The following is a 13,682-nucleotide window of genomic DNA, read 5'->3' on the forward strand; positions in this document are numbered from 1 at the left end:
ACTCATGTGCGTAAAAAGAAAAGAATACGAAGGGGGTTGAGTAGATGGCAAAGAGATTTGAAGAAACTTCCTGTTCAGCACAAGGAGGCGATTGAGCCAAAACCCCCCAAGTGACCATAGTATGTTGGAAGTTCGGCAAAAGACTTTAAACTTAGCTCTTCTTGGGAGGCAACCCAAGGTGAAGAGAAGAAGTTTGTTGTCATCCTAATCGCTTAGAAAGGGAGTTTCTCTAGACTCAAACTTACTTCATTTATTTATTTATTATTTATTATTTATTTTTCTTTATGACATTGTTTGATCTTAACTCTTCATCATTCACAAACAATGTTTCATTTAAGTTTGGGAAGTGATTTGCTTCATGATTTCACAATCAGAAACTTGACTTGAATGCTTATTTCATTTCTTAACATGTGATTACAAATATAAACTTGAAAATGCATACATAAATTTTTGAATCACATGTTTCTTTTTGCATTCTGTGCCACTTGAGGCATCATGCTAATTGCCTCTATTTGCTCTTGCTTGAAGAACCTGCAGTAGCTCTACATGGTCTTCATTTCTCTTTTACAGCATTTCTACATGCTAGTTAGCACAGTAGAGCCGCTTCTGCAAGTCTGCCACTTGAGCTTTCAAGGCAGCCACCTCCTCACTCAGCGCTGCACACTCGCTAGTTATCGCATGCCCAAATTTGTAGCCGAGACTGCTTGGAGCACAGTTAAATTGTGGGACTTTTCCACTGCCACCTTGTCAGACCTCTGTGCCACATGCATATGATCTGCCGGTGTGAGTCTACTGACAGTCATGCCTTTCGGCAGTACTACTCTACACGGCACTGCCTCAGAGAAGTTTGAGGCCGAGCCATGGTGATAAGAGGAATTTGGGAAGACAGGGTTTGGAGGAGCCCTTATCTGGGCATTCAGTGGCGCAAGGTGAGTGGATGAGGATGCCATTGTGTTTCTTGATTATTTGATGTTTTTCTTTGAATTTTCAGGAAGAAATGCAGGGTACTCTTCTACTTAACCAAGACAAGGTTTAAATAGATATCTGCGAATGAGGGAGTTGACACCATTTCGGATTTCCTGAGCCTTTTGTGGTGGCGTCCAATTATAGGGGAGCATTTCTACTTTTACTTTACTTTCTTTTTCTCTCTGTTTTCTGGTGCATTGTGTTTTGCGTGTTTTTTTTCTTTTTCGTTTGTCGCATTTCCTTTATTTAAGTTTGGGAAGTGTGTTTTGTTATTTTTTCCTTTTTCTTTTTCTTTTGCAACTTTATTCTTTTATTTCCGAAACAAAAAAAAAACAAAAAAAAAACAACAACAACAACACCAATAATGCAGTAGAAATCACTTCTTCACGGTGCTTGGTGTCTCGACCATAGGAGCTTTTAGTTTGGCCATCTGGATGTCTTTTTCTGGGTTTTCACACACAGCTTCTTGGGGCTCATTACTTGAGCTCCCAAAGATCGCAATCTTCGCTTCAGCACAACTTCTCTCACGATCTAGTTGCTTGCGTTTACCCGGTCGGTCTAGGGCCTCCAGCTGCTTTCGCATGTCTTGAGAGTACAACTCTACCATCTTTGATAGGTTTTTATTCTCTTCCCGCAATACTTCCAGCCAATGTCGATTCACCTCCACTATCCTTGCCGCCGCCAAACTCCGCGCCGCCGCCAATTGCCCATTCAGTACCACCACCTCATGGGACTTCGCAAGTAAGCGATGACCCACACTTGCGACTGTTGCCGTACTTTGCACGCTTAGTGCTAGGGCATCACTCACGACCCGATTGTCATCCATTGTCCCCAGCACACGTATATCTTTGGGAGACACTAAATTTCTCACCACTCCAAGGGCAACATCGTTGTCCAGGAGTATTGAGTCATTTATTATCACGGGCCCCCGTGTGAAGGCAAAGTAGGGCATCCATACTGGTGCCGCTTCTTGCCCCCATGTCTGAGTCGGGGAAGCTAGGTTGAGATCCAACGAAAATGGGTAGGAAGAGGCCATTTGATTTCTCACTTTCTTTTCTTCTTTCTTTACTCTTTTGTGTGTTTCTGCATTTGTGTTTTTCACTCTTTCTCTGCACTTTATAGACTTAGTTTTTGCTAAACCCTAGCCACTGCGCTTCTGAGTTTTGTGCGCCCCTATAGCTTATCTCCTTCTGTCGCCGCACTCGTTCCCCAACTCCTTTCATTGAAATCCCACCTTTCAACATAGTAAAAAAAAAAGTCGTCACACTGTTCCAAGATGCCAATAATTCTGGCTTGGGACTGTGTGAGAGGCCTCTGCGCGTCGACACGTCGCTCTTTTGGCCCGTGACTTAACAGGAATCGAGACATCGGGCCCCTCATTTGTTCTTTTCAGAAATCTCGTTCCTTGTGCTTCTGACGACGCTTCTTTGTTTTTATTTTAAAATTAATCATAATAATCCCAAAAATAACAAGAATAAAAAATAAGCGTTTGGGCTTTCGTTTGGGTTGGGTTTTCAATTGGTTTGGGCGTTCCAATGGGTTGGACTTCTTCGAAGTTTGGGTTTCAATTGCGTAGGACTGTTAGCACAACGGCCTTGCACCCATTAACACCAACCAAGGAGGTGGAGCTGTTGACATCCAACAATGTGACCAAGGTGGAGAGAGAGAGAGAGAGAGAGAGGTAGTTCAACCAAACCAACCACACTCCAAAAGGAGAAACATGTAAATTTTGGTGCTAAAACCCTGTACACATTATTCAGCTTGCTAACCTAAACCCTAATGCAAATTGTCTTGTCATGTCAAGTTCGCCAAGTCTAAGCATGTGTCTTACAGTAACAGTACTGTAAGGACTGTATGATTGACCAGTCCGTTTTCCTCAAGCTACATCATCTTTGATCTTCGGCATTAGTTTGATAATGCCAAACTCGAGCAGAATGCTTATCTTCACATATTTGTGGTTGTCCGCAGCGGGTTTTGATTCTATTCTCTTGCAAGAAAAATTAAAATGTTATAGTAACAATTGAAAATTTGATTTGAGAGAAAAAAAAAAATTAATACATTAAGATACAACATGAGAATGATCCAGGACACTATTCGACATATGAATTCTGCCCAATTTACTCATAAAGCCTTCAACGAGCATGAGCATCTTGACCAGACATCAAACATCAGCTGCCAATTTTCTGGAAAATAATCAATTTTGTGGGACTAATTTTATCGTCTTTGGGAACTTCAACCTAAACCATAGGTGAATTGCTAGTTGTTAGATGGCTCCTGAAAATGATTAATGGGCACTAAGTCCATCCACTATCTGAGTCCTCTGATTGTTCCTCCTCAATCTCTCTTATGCTCTGAACTATATCCGCCACTTTTTTTGACATGTGCTCTGTATGTTTTTCCAAATCTTTCAAAATCAAATTTAACTGTTCTTCGTATGCAGCGCAGCGTCGCTTACATTTTTGCCTCTCATTGTACAACTCGAGGGATAGTTCGCGGATTCTTTTATCCTTCTCATCCTGCAAATTACAAGAATATTAGGTCACTATGTCATTGTTTCAATTTTATGTTTAAGAAGGGTCACTACATATTGTAACAATTAAGCTGCTGAACAATGAATCCTTTTGGATGTTTACTAAACTAATGGTTAATTCAAGACGAAATCAGGCTTGGTAACCCAGATTCCTGGTAACAATTCCTACAGTTCTTCCACATTTGAAAGCATTAGGATGTCATCCAACAATTATTTTCAAATCTAATACTTCCTCTCATGTGTGTATCTCTACTCGCATTAGAGGGTGCAACATGTTCGATTGAACTTATATTGGGAGGCTTGTATACTCAAAATCTTCTGCTCTGATACCGTGACAAGTTTTGTTCGTTTACCACCAGTTCCTAAAGCTTCAACTATTTGGACATTGATGAACAATTATTTTATAATCTAAAAGAAATGCCATGATCTGTGTTTATAATATTAGGTAGTCTGTTTATTCTTCTTCAGCACAGTATTTAGTAGCAGTGAGTAAGTGGCAAATCTTCATATGTGAACATCTCATTCAGAATTATGTTGATAAAAAAATACTCCCCAACATACCTCACTTGCTAAGTGCTTTCCTGATCCCCGCCATGGAACCTTGCTGGGACTCATTAGTTTATGATTATGCTCTTTAACAAATTTTGTGACTACCCACTTTAGTCCATCTCTTAAAGCTAGCCTTATCATAGCTTGACAGCCCTCACGGGTTACTGGCGGTGGAGGAAGAACTCTGTCTTTTCTGTGTACATACTTTTTTGCACGAAAGCCTTCTTTCGAGCAAACAAAATCTTGACCAATAACCTGATTGTTTACTCGTGAGCGACGATTGTGGTGTATCCGTACAGTAAAACCAGATCGTCTGCCATATGCAACATAAAATTCTCTTGCTTCATCTCTTGAGTTGAACTCCATGCCTATGTTTGGTTCTAAAGCTTCTATGTTCATAGGTAGATCTGCTGATGGTTCTGCTATCCCTTCCTTTTCATCTAAACACAAGTCCAGGTTCTCAGAAAGCACATCTTCCATCCCTTCATTATTTTCATAGGTTTCAGCATGCATATCTAAGTCACTTTCGTCTGAATCAAATCCATGAACAGATTGGTGATCCATTACGTTCCTACAGGTAGAAAGAACAGAATTGACTTGTCAGTCTCACCCAAAATTAGGACAACCTCTTGAATCTTGAAGTAAACAATGTAGAATAAGTATTACCGATAAAATATTAGGTCAACTTCTATTACTATTGAGTTAAAAGGTCAACAGATTTTTTTAAGTTTCAAAAACTCGGTATTGTCAACATTGACCCGTCTATATGCTCCATTACCATTTCTTATAAAGAACAAAGTCTGAGGGAGATGAAAAGCACAAGAGTCAAGGACTTACAAAAGCACGGCTTAATTGAATTTAGTTACATGTTTTCACATTTCAAAGTGAACCAAAATAAATGCCAACAAACAAGCATTTATATAATAAATGGAACACAATAACACAGTAATGGCAATAGATTAGCATGTAGCAGAAGAAAACTGAGCATGTAAAGTATAAGTCACGAGGAAAAACAAACACAGCAATGTTACTTCTATAACCAAGCAGGCAAAGTTAGTAAGACCTGAAAATTACCTGGCATTGCTACAGCGAGCACAAGAAATGGCTTGCATGAGAAAATATGATATAAAGCACAACAGACATGTAAAAATTTCAAATCCAAATAGAAAAAATGTCACAAACAATAGAGCATGAAGCATCTTATTATGAATGGAAAAACCATAAGATGGATAACGTAATGAAGATTCCATAATTATATAATTAAAGTTTTGTCAAGCATCCACAAATAATGCCCATACAGGAGCTGACATGTTCTCATTTTTAGTATAAATGGAAAATTATAGTTTAATAGATTTTAATGGGAAAACAACAGGAAGCAGCAAAGCATTAGCATTATCAAGACACATTTTCAGAATCGCTGAAGTAGTTCTAATTGTCTCTGACAGTGGTGCAGTGCAGAACCATGTTAACAGAGAGAATCTATTAATAAGCGTAGGATCTACATTACAGAGGGCTGCTGATACATTGACCCCCTGTTGCCACATTATTCGGTCTAAAGGGAACTACGGTCTTTAGTTCAGGGTTTCAAGCTGCTAACTGAGTAACTTTTACGAAGAAGAGGCGTAATTAGCCAAAAAGAACCAGCAGTCACCAAATTTTGTTTAGGAAACAGTAAAGAAAATGGGTCTACATCCATAATATTTTGGGTCTACATCCAAATTTTGTTACGAAGAAGAGGCGTTGCCTACATCCATCCACCTCAACCCTTTTGTTGGATTTGATCATCCACTCATTATGAAAATGGGTCTCACAAGTTAACCTACAAACCCTTCCAATGCTAAGACAAGTCATGGTCAAACTCATTCTTACAGAATCTACAGTTAACCTTTAAACAAGCCTTGAGATTTATATGCTGCTCCAAGCCAAACTCACCTATGCTAAGGGGGTCATGATGTGTACCTAATTATGTATATTGCCGCACTTCCTATATTCGGCAAACGGGTTAACACGAACAGTAGGAAAAATGCACAGCAAAGAAAGGAAACATCACCTCTACAGCTCCAGATTCAACAAAATGAGGTAGTAAGAACCATTGAGCATCCAGAATGTGACTCAATCCTTGTTCATTGTGTTAAGAGAACTAAACTCCTTATGTGCAATGGAGGATTCATAGCTAAGAGTGTTCAAATGCAACATGAATCTCTCTTCACATTCTTGGTTTTTTCTGATGGTTGGTGAAGCGGATGAAAGTAGGTTGATAAGCAAAGAGAAGGTTTACCTTTGCATGAGAGAAAGCTTAGAGAATAGTTTATAGCCCAATAATTGTTCAAGTACCATTTAGAGGACAACGTGCGTTCCAGAGGCAAGCTTCTCAAGTAAGGACAGATAAAAGAGAAGCAGTTACTTGCAAAGATACCAGGCAAGCTCAGGACTAAGGCTGTTGAACTTCAACTTTGAAGTAGTGGGGTAGATCTTACGAACGTAATTTCCAAACGAAGAATTTCAACATTTGTAAAGTACAATCAGCAAGTCTATTTCAAAAGCCATCACAGTCTAATTGCAGTCTTTACCCATAAAAAAAAATGTAGTTGCAGTTCAACAACACAATTTCAGCAGATACAGTGTTAAAGTAGTCACCCTTATAAAGATAGACAAGAATCAACCGGTGAACAGACCCCAACCGCCGTTTTCAAATTATTTTTCTTATAATAAATGTGAATGCAAAATGTATCAACAAAGTTAGAGAACATAGGATACAACTAATTAGTAATTACAATCCAATTCTTGAGACAAAATATCAAAGTAAATACACATTTTGTAAATATATATATATACAGAGTAAGGCTAAAGTAAGCAACTTAAATATAAATAATCTTGAGCCGTCATATCTCTTCCTATGGTCAAAATTAAAACACTTTAACTTACGATTGGAGTGTTCTAAGAGAATCCAGAAATGGGTTTTGCACCAAAGTTGGGAATTTGAATGAAGAAGAAACAATGAGGGAAATTTCTGCTTAAAATCAGCATCTAAACCTAGCAGACAAGTCCTTGAAGTTGTAAGATGAATACGAAAAGCATCAAGAACCACAACAATTACTTAATTGTGATTGCATTACAAAACTGAGCAAGGGAAAGTAGAGAATAAAATGACAAACTGGCTTCGATGAACTCACCAAACACCAACACCAAGGTTTGAAGAAAGTGGAAGTCTTAGATCGATCTCCCCATGGCCACTCCACGAACCCAAGTGGTTAATTTTGCAGCTTGCTGCTGAGTCCCACCGTTTCTAGGGCCCACCGGAGATGTAGAGAGAATGAACGGACACGGTGACTGAGATGAGAGATGCCGGTGGTGGAGGACTCGGAGGCAGAGGCGAAGTCAGCAACAGTTTCAGTTGGGGGGTTTACGCGAACATTGTTTTGCCTGGAAACTGAGAAGTTTCATAAAAGTAGTTTGCCTACACGCGCCACCCAAGCTCATAGAAACGATCTTTATTTATTTTTTTCATAACCTAGGCAAGGTCTAAAATATTCAACGTTTCGGAAATATCGGTAGTCCAAAAATATACAAATAAATTGGACAAAAACTAAGGAAATTGTGAGAAAAATTTGGAAACTTTTATTGAAACTTTAGTGGATATTTATGTAGTTGATTATCTATTATTTTATCACAAAAAAAATTCAATGAAATGTATTGCATTGTGGGTTTGAGTGATTTAAGTTAATTATATATTGAGCTAACAAACACGAGTTTAGACAATTTGTAATAATTAAAGAAAGAATATTAACCATGAAACCCGTTGGAAGCAGTTTGTGGTCAGGGGCAAGTTGAACCTCGAGCGAGGATTAATCTCACCCTTTGGGTGTGGGGACACCTCGTGGTATTTACCACCAAAAAAAAAAAAAATATTAAACACACCATAATCATTTATTTATAATGATTTGCTATAATATTTTACCTTTTATACATAGCATGATAAGTTACATTAGTAATTTAATACCACAATATTTTCAAATTGTGCCATTTTTGTTTTCATCTAGTGGGTATCCATGTTCCCGAGTAGGATCACGTTTATTGCCTGCACTAGAAATCTTAAACGCTCCTATATTCATTTGTCACGGAACTTAGGTGCATTTTTTTTCTATTTTTGCCAAACAATAGAAAATTTTCATTAAATACGAATAAAAAGGTTTACAATGCTTAAAAAAATAGTAGTGTTGGTTATTCAAGGGAATCTAAATAAAGTTATCCTAAAAAAAGAATTAAATAGAAAGTAAATAAAATAATAATAGGGATTTAAATAATTAAGCAATAATATGAAATTCTACTTCTCTAAAAAACATTTTGTGGAGACATTATAAATATTAAATGGTGTAGATTATAATTATGAAGTTATGTAGTGTGGTGGATAAGACACTGGAATAAGGTTAGAAATGGCATGGGTACCCCTACTGCGTGCAAGAAAATTGGCGGAGACTGATAAGTAAAAACCATTCCCCAACTCCTTCTTTTTTCCCCTCCTCACTATTGAAAAATAAAATTGGCGGAAAATTGGATTTCGCTGGAATAAGTTTTTCCCTTTTTCCCATCCACCGAAATCCAACGATTCTCAACCTATCTTATTTTGTAGGATACAATTGGATATTGAAACGGTTTCTAATTTATCTAATTTTTTGTAAGGATAATCTATGAATGTAGACTTAAAAAATAGATGGTTTGGATCATTGAAAAAACTTTATAAGGTACCCTAAAAGGTGTCCCTTAAATTTTATTTTTTTTGGAGGGATCCCTTAATAAAAGGGGACTATATATATGCAAAATTGACGATTCCGTTAGATCCAATCCACCGAAATCTAGCGATTCCCAATCTCTCTTAATTTTATTGATTAAAGATTTAGGAAATCTCGATAACGATTCCATAACTCTCTTAATTCACCAATCATAGATATGTGAAACTGGCGATGCCATGGGATCTCATCCATCGTAATCTAGTGCTTCCAATGTGTATTAATTCATCGATATAAGTGAGTAAAACATAAAAAGACTAACATACTTGAACAAAAAAAGTGAGTCTCACATACCTCCACCAATCATAATTACAGTGCACACAAGTCATTGCCTTGTTACTGTTGTGCGAAAACACTTCAAGACCTTGTCGTTGATGGACTACGCAACTATCATACACAAGCTCCGCAAAAAATAAAGCACACACAAACCGAAAATTAAACACACACACACAAAGAACACAAGAATTTATAGAGGTTCAGTGTTGTGCCTACGTCTTCTTGGTGATCCCCAAGAAATTCACTAGTATGAAATTACAATGAAGAACCCCATTTGATCTCTCCCAAACCCTAGCTCTCCTTTCTCTCACACTTGACTCAAACCCAATTTGATGCCTTAGCTTTCTCACATTACAATAACCTAGCGCTAAAGTGCCTATTTATATGTCATAGGGCTTTAGTACAATTATACAAGGAATAGGAAACTTAAAGGACCCAAAAACTAGGAGAAAATTTGTCCATATTCACTAGGGATATGCGCTAGATTCTCGTGTCCCACTCGAGCGCCACTTCACAGCTAGAGCGCTTGTGTTTGCTCGAGTATGAGTTCTGCCACTCGAGCAGGTGCTCGAGCACTTGCGCGTGGACAAAAACCTTCTCTCTGCTGCTTGAGCACCTGCAGTTTCCGCTGGAGCGCCAGAGCTCAGTCAATAAGTCTTCAACTTGTTTGACTGCCCTTTTCCTCCAATCCTTCCGCATCTTTAAGATGAGCCAACATCAACAATCTCCATCTTGGGGAGCCTTAAACACCTTGTGAAAATCATTGAGCCCTAGAACCTCTTCAAACCTCTTGAAAATAATTCTAGTAATTCCCAATAGCTCCACCTCAATCTTTAGCATGTAACCAGATTGAGCAAACTCAAACAGTGTTTGAACTTCTCAACTGTGATTGGCTTGGTCAAGCAATCCGAAGCGTTCTCATCGATATGAACCTTCTCTATTGCAATGTCCTCATCGTTCACCCAACCCCTTATCTGATGGTACCGTGTATCAATATGCTTAGACCTTTAGTGAAACACTTGATTCTTGACTAAGCATATAGCACTTTGACGGTCACTTTGTATCACCACCAAGTCTTAAGCTATCCCGAACTCTTTAGCCAATCTTGTCATCCGTAACGCTTCCTTAGAAGCCTCCGTTAAAAGCTTCGATAGTAGACAAGTCAGTAATTGATTGTAGCACCGCTCTCTAACTAATTGGTCCTCCACCACAGGTGAAAACATACCTCGTGGTAGATCTCCTCTTGTCTATGTCTCCCGCATAATCCAAATCCACATAACCCGACACATATGCCTTTCTTTGTTGTCTTTCAAACAAGATCCCAAGCTTCTTGGTGACCTTCAAATACCGGAAAATCCACTCCACAACAATCTAATTCGCACCTTTTATACCCAATTCGCAGCATATAGGTGTCCAAGCATTTGTACCACTGTCTTGGAGATTGCTTGAGCCCATACAAAGACTTCTTCAACCTACAAACTAGATTTCCTTTACTCGTTTCAACAAATCCTTGAGTTTAACTCATGTAGATGTCTTCCTCTAAGTCTCCACGGAGGAATGCCGTCTTCACATCCATTTGGTCGATCTCCATATCCTATTGTGCCACTATGGAGAGCAACAATTGTATAGAAGTATGCTTCACCACCGGAGAAAAGATCTTATCATAATCAACTGCTTCCTTTTGTAAGTACCCCTTGGCCACTAGATGGGCTTTGAATCTGGTTGGCTCTTTCTCATGTATCCCTTCCTTCTTCCTAAACACCCACTTGCAGTCGATCACCTTTCGATCTTTGGGTTTAAGAACCAACTCCCAAACAGAGTTCCGGTGTAGAGATTCCATCTCATCCAAATTTCCCACTCCGAACTTTCACTCATATTTAGAGCATAGTGAACTGGGTCCGTCTCCCATCCAAACTTGTTTTCTTTTTCTTCGCAGCGAGGACCAGTTGGCGTGGACCCGGTTGGTTGTTGTCGTGACGCGACGGCGGTGTGGGATACCACGGCTGCCTCGACTTTGTTTGTTTTTTCTTTCTACTCACAGCGATGACCAGCTAGTTTCGGCTGGCCGGTTGTCGTTATAACGTGGTGGTTGTAGCGACATCGGCATAGGCTGCTGGCGACTGCTGCCGTAGTCCCTTTTTTTTTTCTTTTTTTTTCATGTTGCACTGTGCAGCGTCATGACCTGCTGGGCAGGTTGCAGCTCATTGTGAGCCAAGGAGCTGGGCAAGCAGCTCGGGCCGTGCGTGCGGTTCCTTTCTTTTTTCTTTTTTTTTTAGTGCCGCAACTAAGGGTTTTGACATGCTATATGACTTGCAATTTTCTTATCTCTTTGCAACTATTCACCAATCATGTCTTCCGATGAGGGTAGCCGATCACCAAGTTCACAAGTGCCTTTGTACCTGTAGGGTGGTTTCAAGGTGTACAAGAAAAGATTTGTGGCTAATCTACATCGTGTCATCACCGAGGCTCACTTCTAGAAGTGGCGCGCCACCTATGCTTCTACCATACCCGATGATGTGCATGTCAGGCTGGCGTCTCCTTCTACTGATGATGTGCCTTACATGGAACCGAACGATCCAGATGCGAGAATTATCACATTATGTCCCTTCTACTTCTCCTTGGGCTTCACGCTCCCGTTGTCGAAGTTCTTCAAGAAGGTGTTTTATGTCATGGAGTGTGCCCCAAGACAATGTACTCCAAATGTCAATCGGGCGATCATATGTTTTGATAATCTAAACCGCATCTTCAAGTTGGATCTGACGGTGTGGGAGTTCTTTTACTTCTTCGAGGTGAAGCGCTACGAGAAGTATGCCTAGGTTCGTATATGCAATGCCAAGCTTTTTGACAGTCTTAGCCAAGAAGATCATGTATGGCATGTTGATGTGTTGAAGGTCAGCAGAAGGTGGGAAGGCGAGTCAGCGGTGGTCTACTTGTTCCCTCGACATATTGTGATGGTATGTCATACTCCATTGATCTGCTTCAATTTTATTTGAATTATTTGATGGGTGACTAACTGACTTCTGTCTTCTGCTTGTAGAGAATAATATCAGCAAGAAATTGGATCTCTAGCCGGACATGGCTAAGGTCCCCCGGGCCCTAAACATCCTCATGATGTTTCTCGAATGGCGCTGGCTCAAGTGGGAGCTACTCCTTCATTGTCTTCTAGGGTCAAGCACTTCGTCGGTGCGGATAATAAGAAGATCGACAGCATGCAGAATGTTTGGGACATTCTATTCAAGTCTTCTACTGAAAGGCTCAAAACTCGAGATCTACCCAGCAAGGACATCTGCTCCCAACCTGGTTCATCTGCCGAGAAGCAAAGGGTTGCAGACTTTCCTCCTAGGAGCTCGAGTTGTCTACATTAGAGAAAGGATGCAGATCGAACTGAAAGGGTTGTTCCTCCATCTGGCAAGAACGTGCCATCTGTCGAATCACGAGCGGTCAAGCATGGAAAGGATCCAACTTCATTGACTCCTTTGGGGGTGAGGGTGGCTACGGCTAAGAAGGCGAGGGATCCGCTGCCCAACTTGGTGCGTGAATTGCTGAGGATGTGTGCCTATCTAATATGCTCAAGACAAACTTTCTGTTAAGCCCATTTGCTTGCACCAAGTTGGTTGATCATATACATCAGCCTAATAATCTTGGCACGTTCTCTAGTCTTTCCTTGGAGAAGCAAAAAGAAGCGAATGTCACTTTACTTCAAAAAGGAGTAGTTTTTGCCATTGAGGCCATCCTAAATTATTCTATTGTTGCGCCTTTTTCTGCTCAACTCAATAAGTTAGAGAAGAAGAATGTTGATCTAATCGACAAGCTCTTGGCCGAGCAGACCCGCCATGAAACGAAGATGTTTGAAATAAAGGAGAGCATGTTCGTGACGAAGAGTTTCCTTGCTAAAAAAGATAGTCAACTCAACTCTTCTGTTGTTTCCATGCATGGTCACAAGGAGGCCTACTTCTGTCTCAATTGCAAGAATGCTGACATAACCTAGAGTTATGACAAACTTCTGGCTAAGTTTGACGCCTACCACAAAGTTGCTCAACAATCAAAGTCTGAGGCTGTTATTGACACATACAAGCTGGGCTACTTTGATTGCAAGAGTGGAGCCGCTCCTTGTCATTCCATTTACGATGAAGATGTCGAGTTGTTCTGCCCTGACATGCCCTTTGCTTAAGGTGAGCATATCAATGTTGTGCACATAGACGCAGGCGAAGGGCAGGTGGCTGATGAGACTATAGCTGAGCAGGATGATGCAAGGAGGGCACAGTTGATGAACTGGTGGCAAAGGTTGCAGAGTAAGCAGCTGGAGCTGAGGAGCGGATGGCTGCATCTGATGAGCATGTAGCTGAGCAACGTGGAGCCGTGGAGGGCATAATTGATCAGGCGGAAGCTGAGGAGGTCGCTGACCAAGGGTCACCTGTAGGAATTTCGCAGTAAATGAAGACTCCTTTATCTTTTCCAGCTTTGTAATCTGCTTTTATTTTCACAATAATTAGTCTTGGTTGACCATCTTTCTTTTGTTTAACTGCTTGAGTGACCCGCTGGTGCCTTGGTTGTGCATCTCCCTTAGGATGCTT

At 40.2% G+C, this 13,682-nt stretch overlaps 1 protein-coding gene across 1 annotated transcript; it reads right to left on the bottom strand.

The window, feature by feature from the left end:
* Positions 1-2,969: 2,969 nt before the first annotated feature.
* LOC110772967 (protein FAR-RED ELONGATED HYPOCOTYL 3) lies at positions 2,970-7,509 on the bottom strand. The gene is made up of 3 exons (XM_021977457.2): positions 7,219-7,509; positions 4,058-4,616; positions 2,970-3,482 (listed from the first exon to the last, which is right to left on the bottom strand). The coding sequence occupies exons 2-3, from the start codon at positions 4,607-4,609 to the stop codon at positions 3,261-3,263; spliced, it is 774 nt and encodes a 257-aa protein (XP_021833149.1). The 5' UTR covers positions 4,610-4,616; positions 7,219-7,509; the 3' UTR covers positions 2,970-3,260.
* Positions 7,510-13,682: the final 6,173 nt, after the last annotated feature.

The sequence above is a fragment of the Prunus avium genome, chromosome 1 (genome assembly GCF_965620075.1).
Source record: "Prunus avium chromosome 1, drPruAviu1.hap1.1, whole genome shotgun sequence".
Classification (NCBI taxonomy): Eukaryota; Viridiplantae; Streptophyta; class Magnoliopsida; order Rosales; family Rosaceae; genus Prunus; species Prunus avium.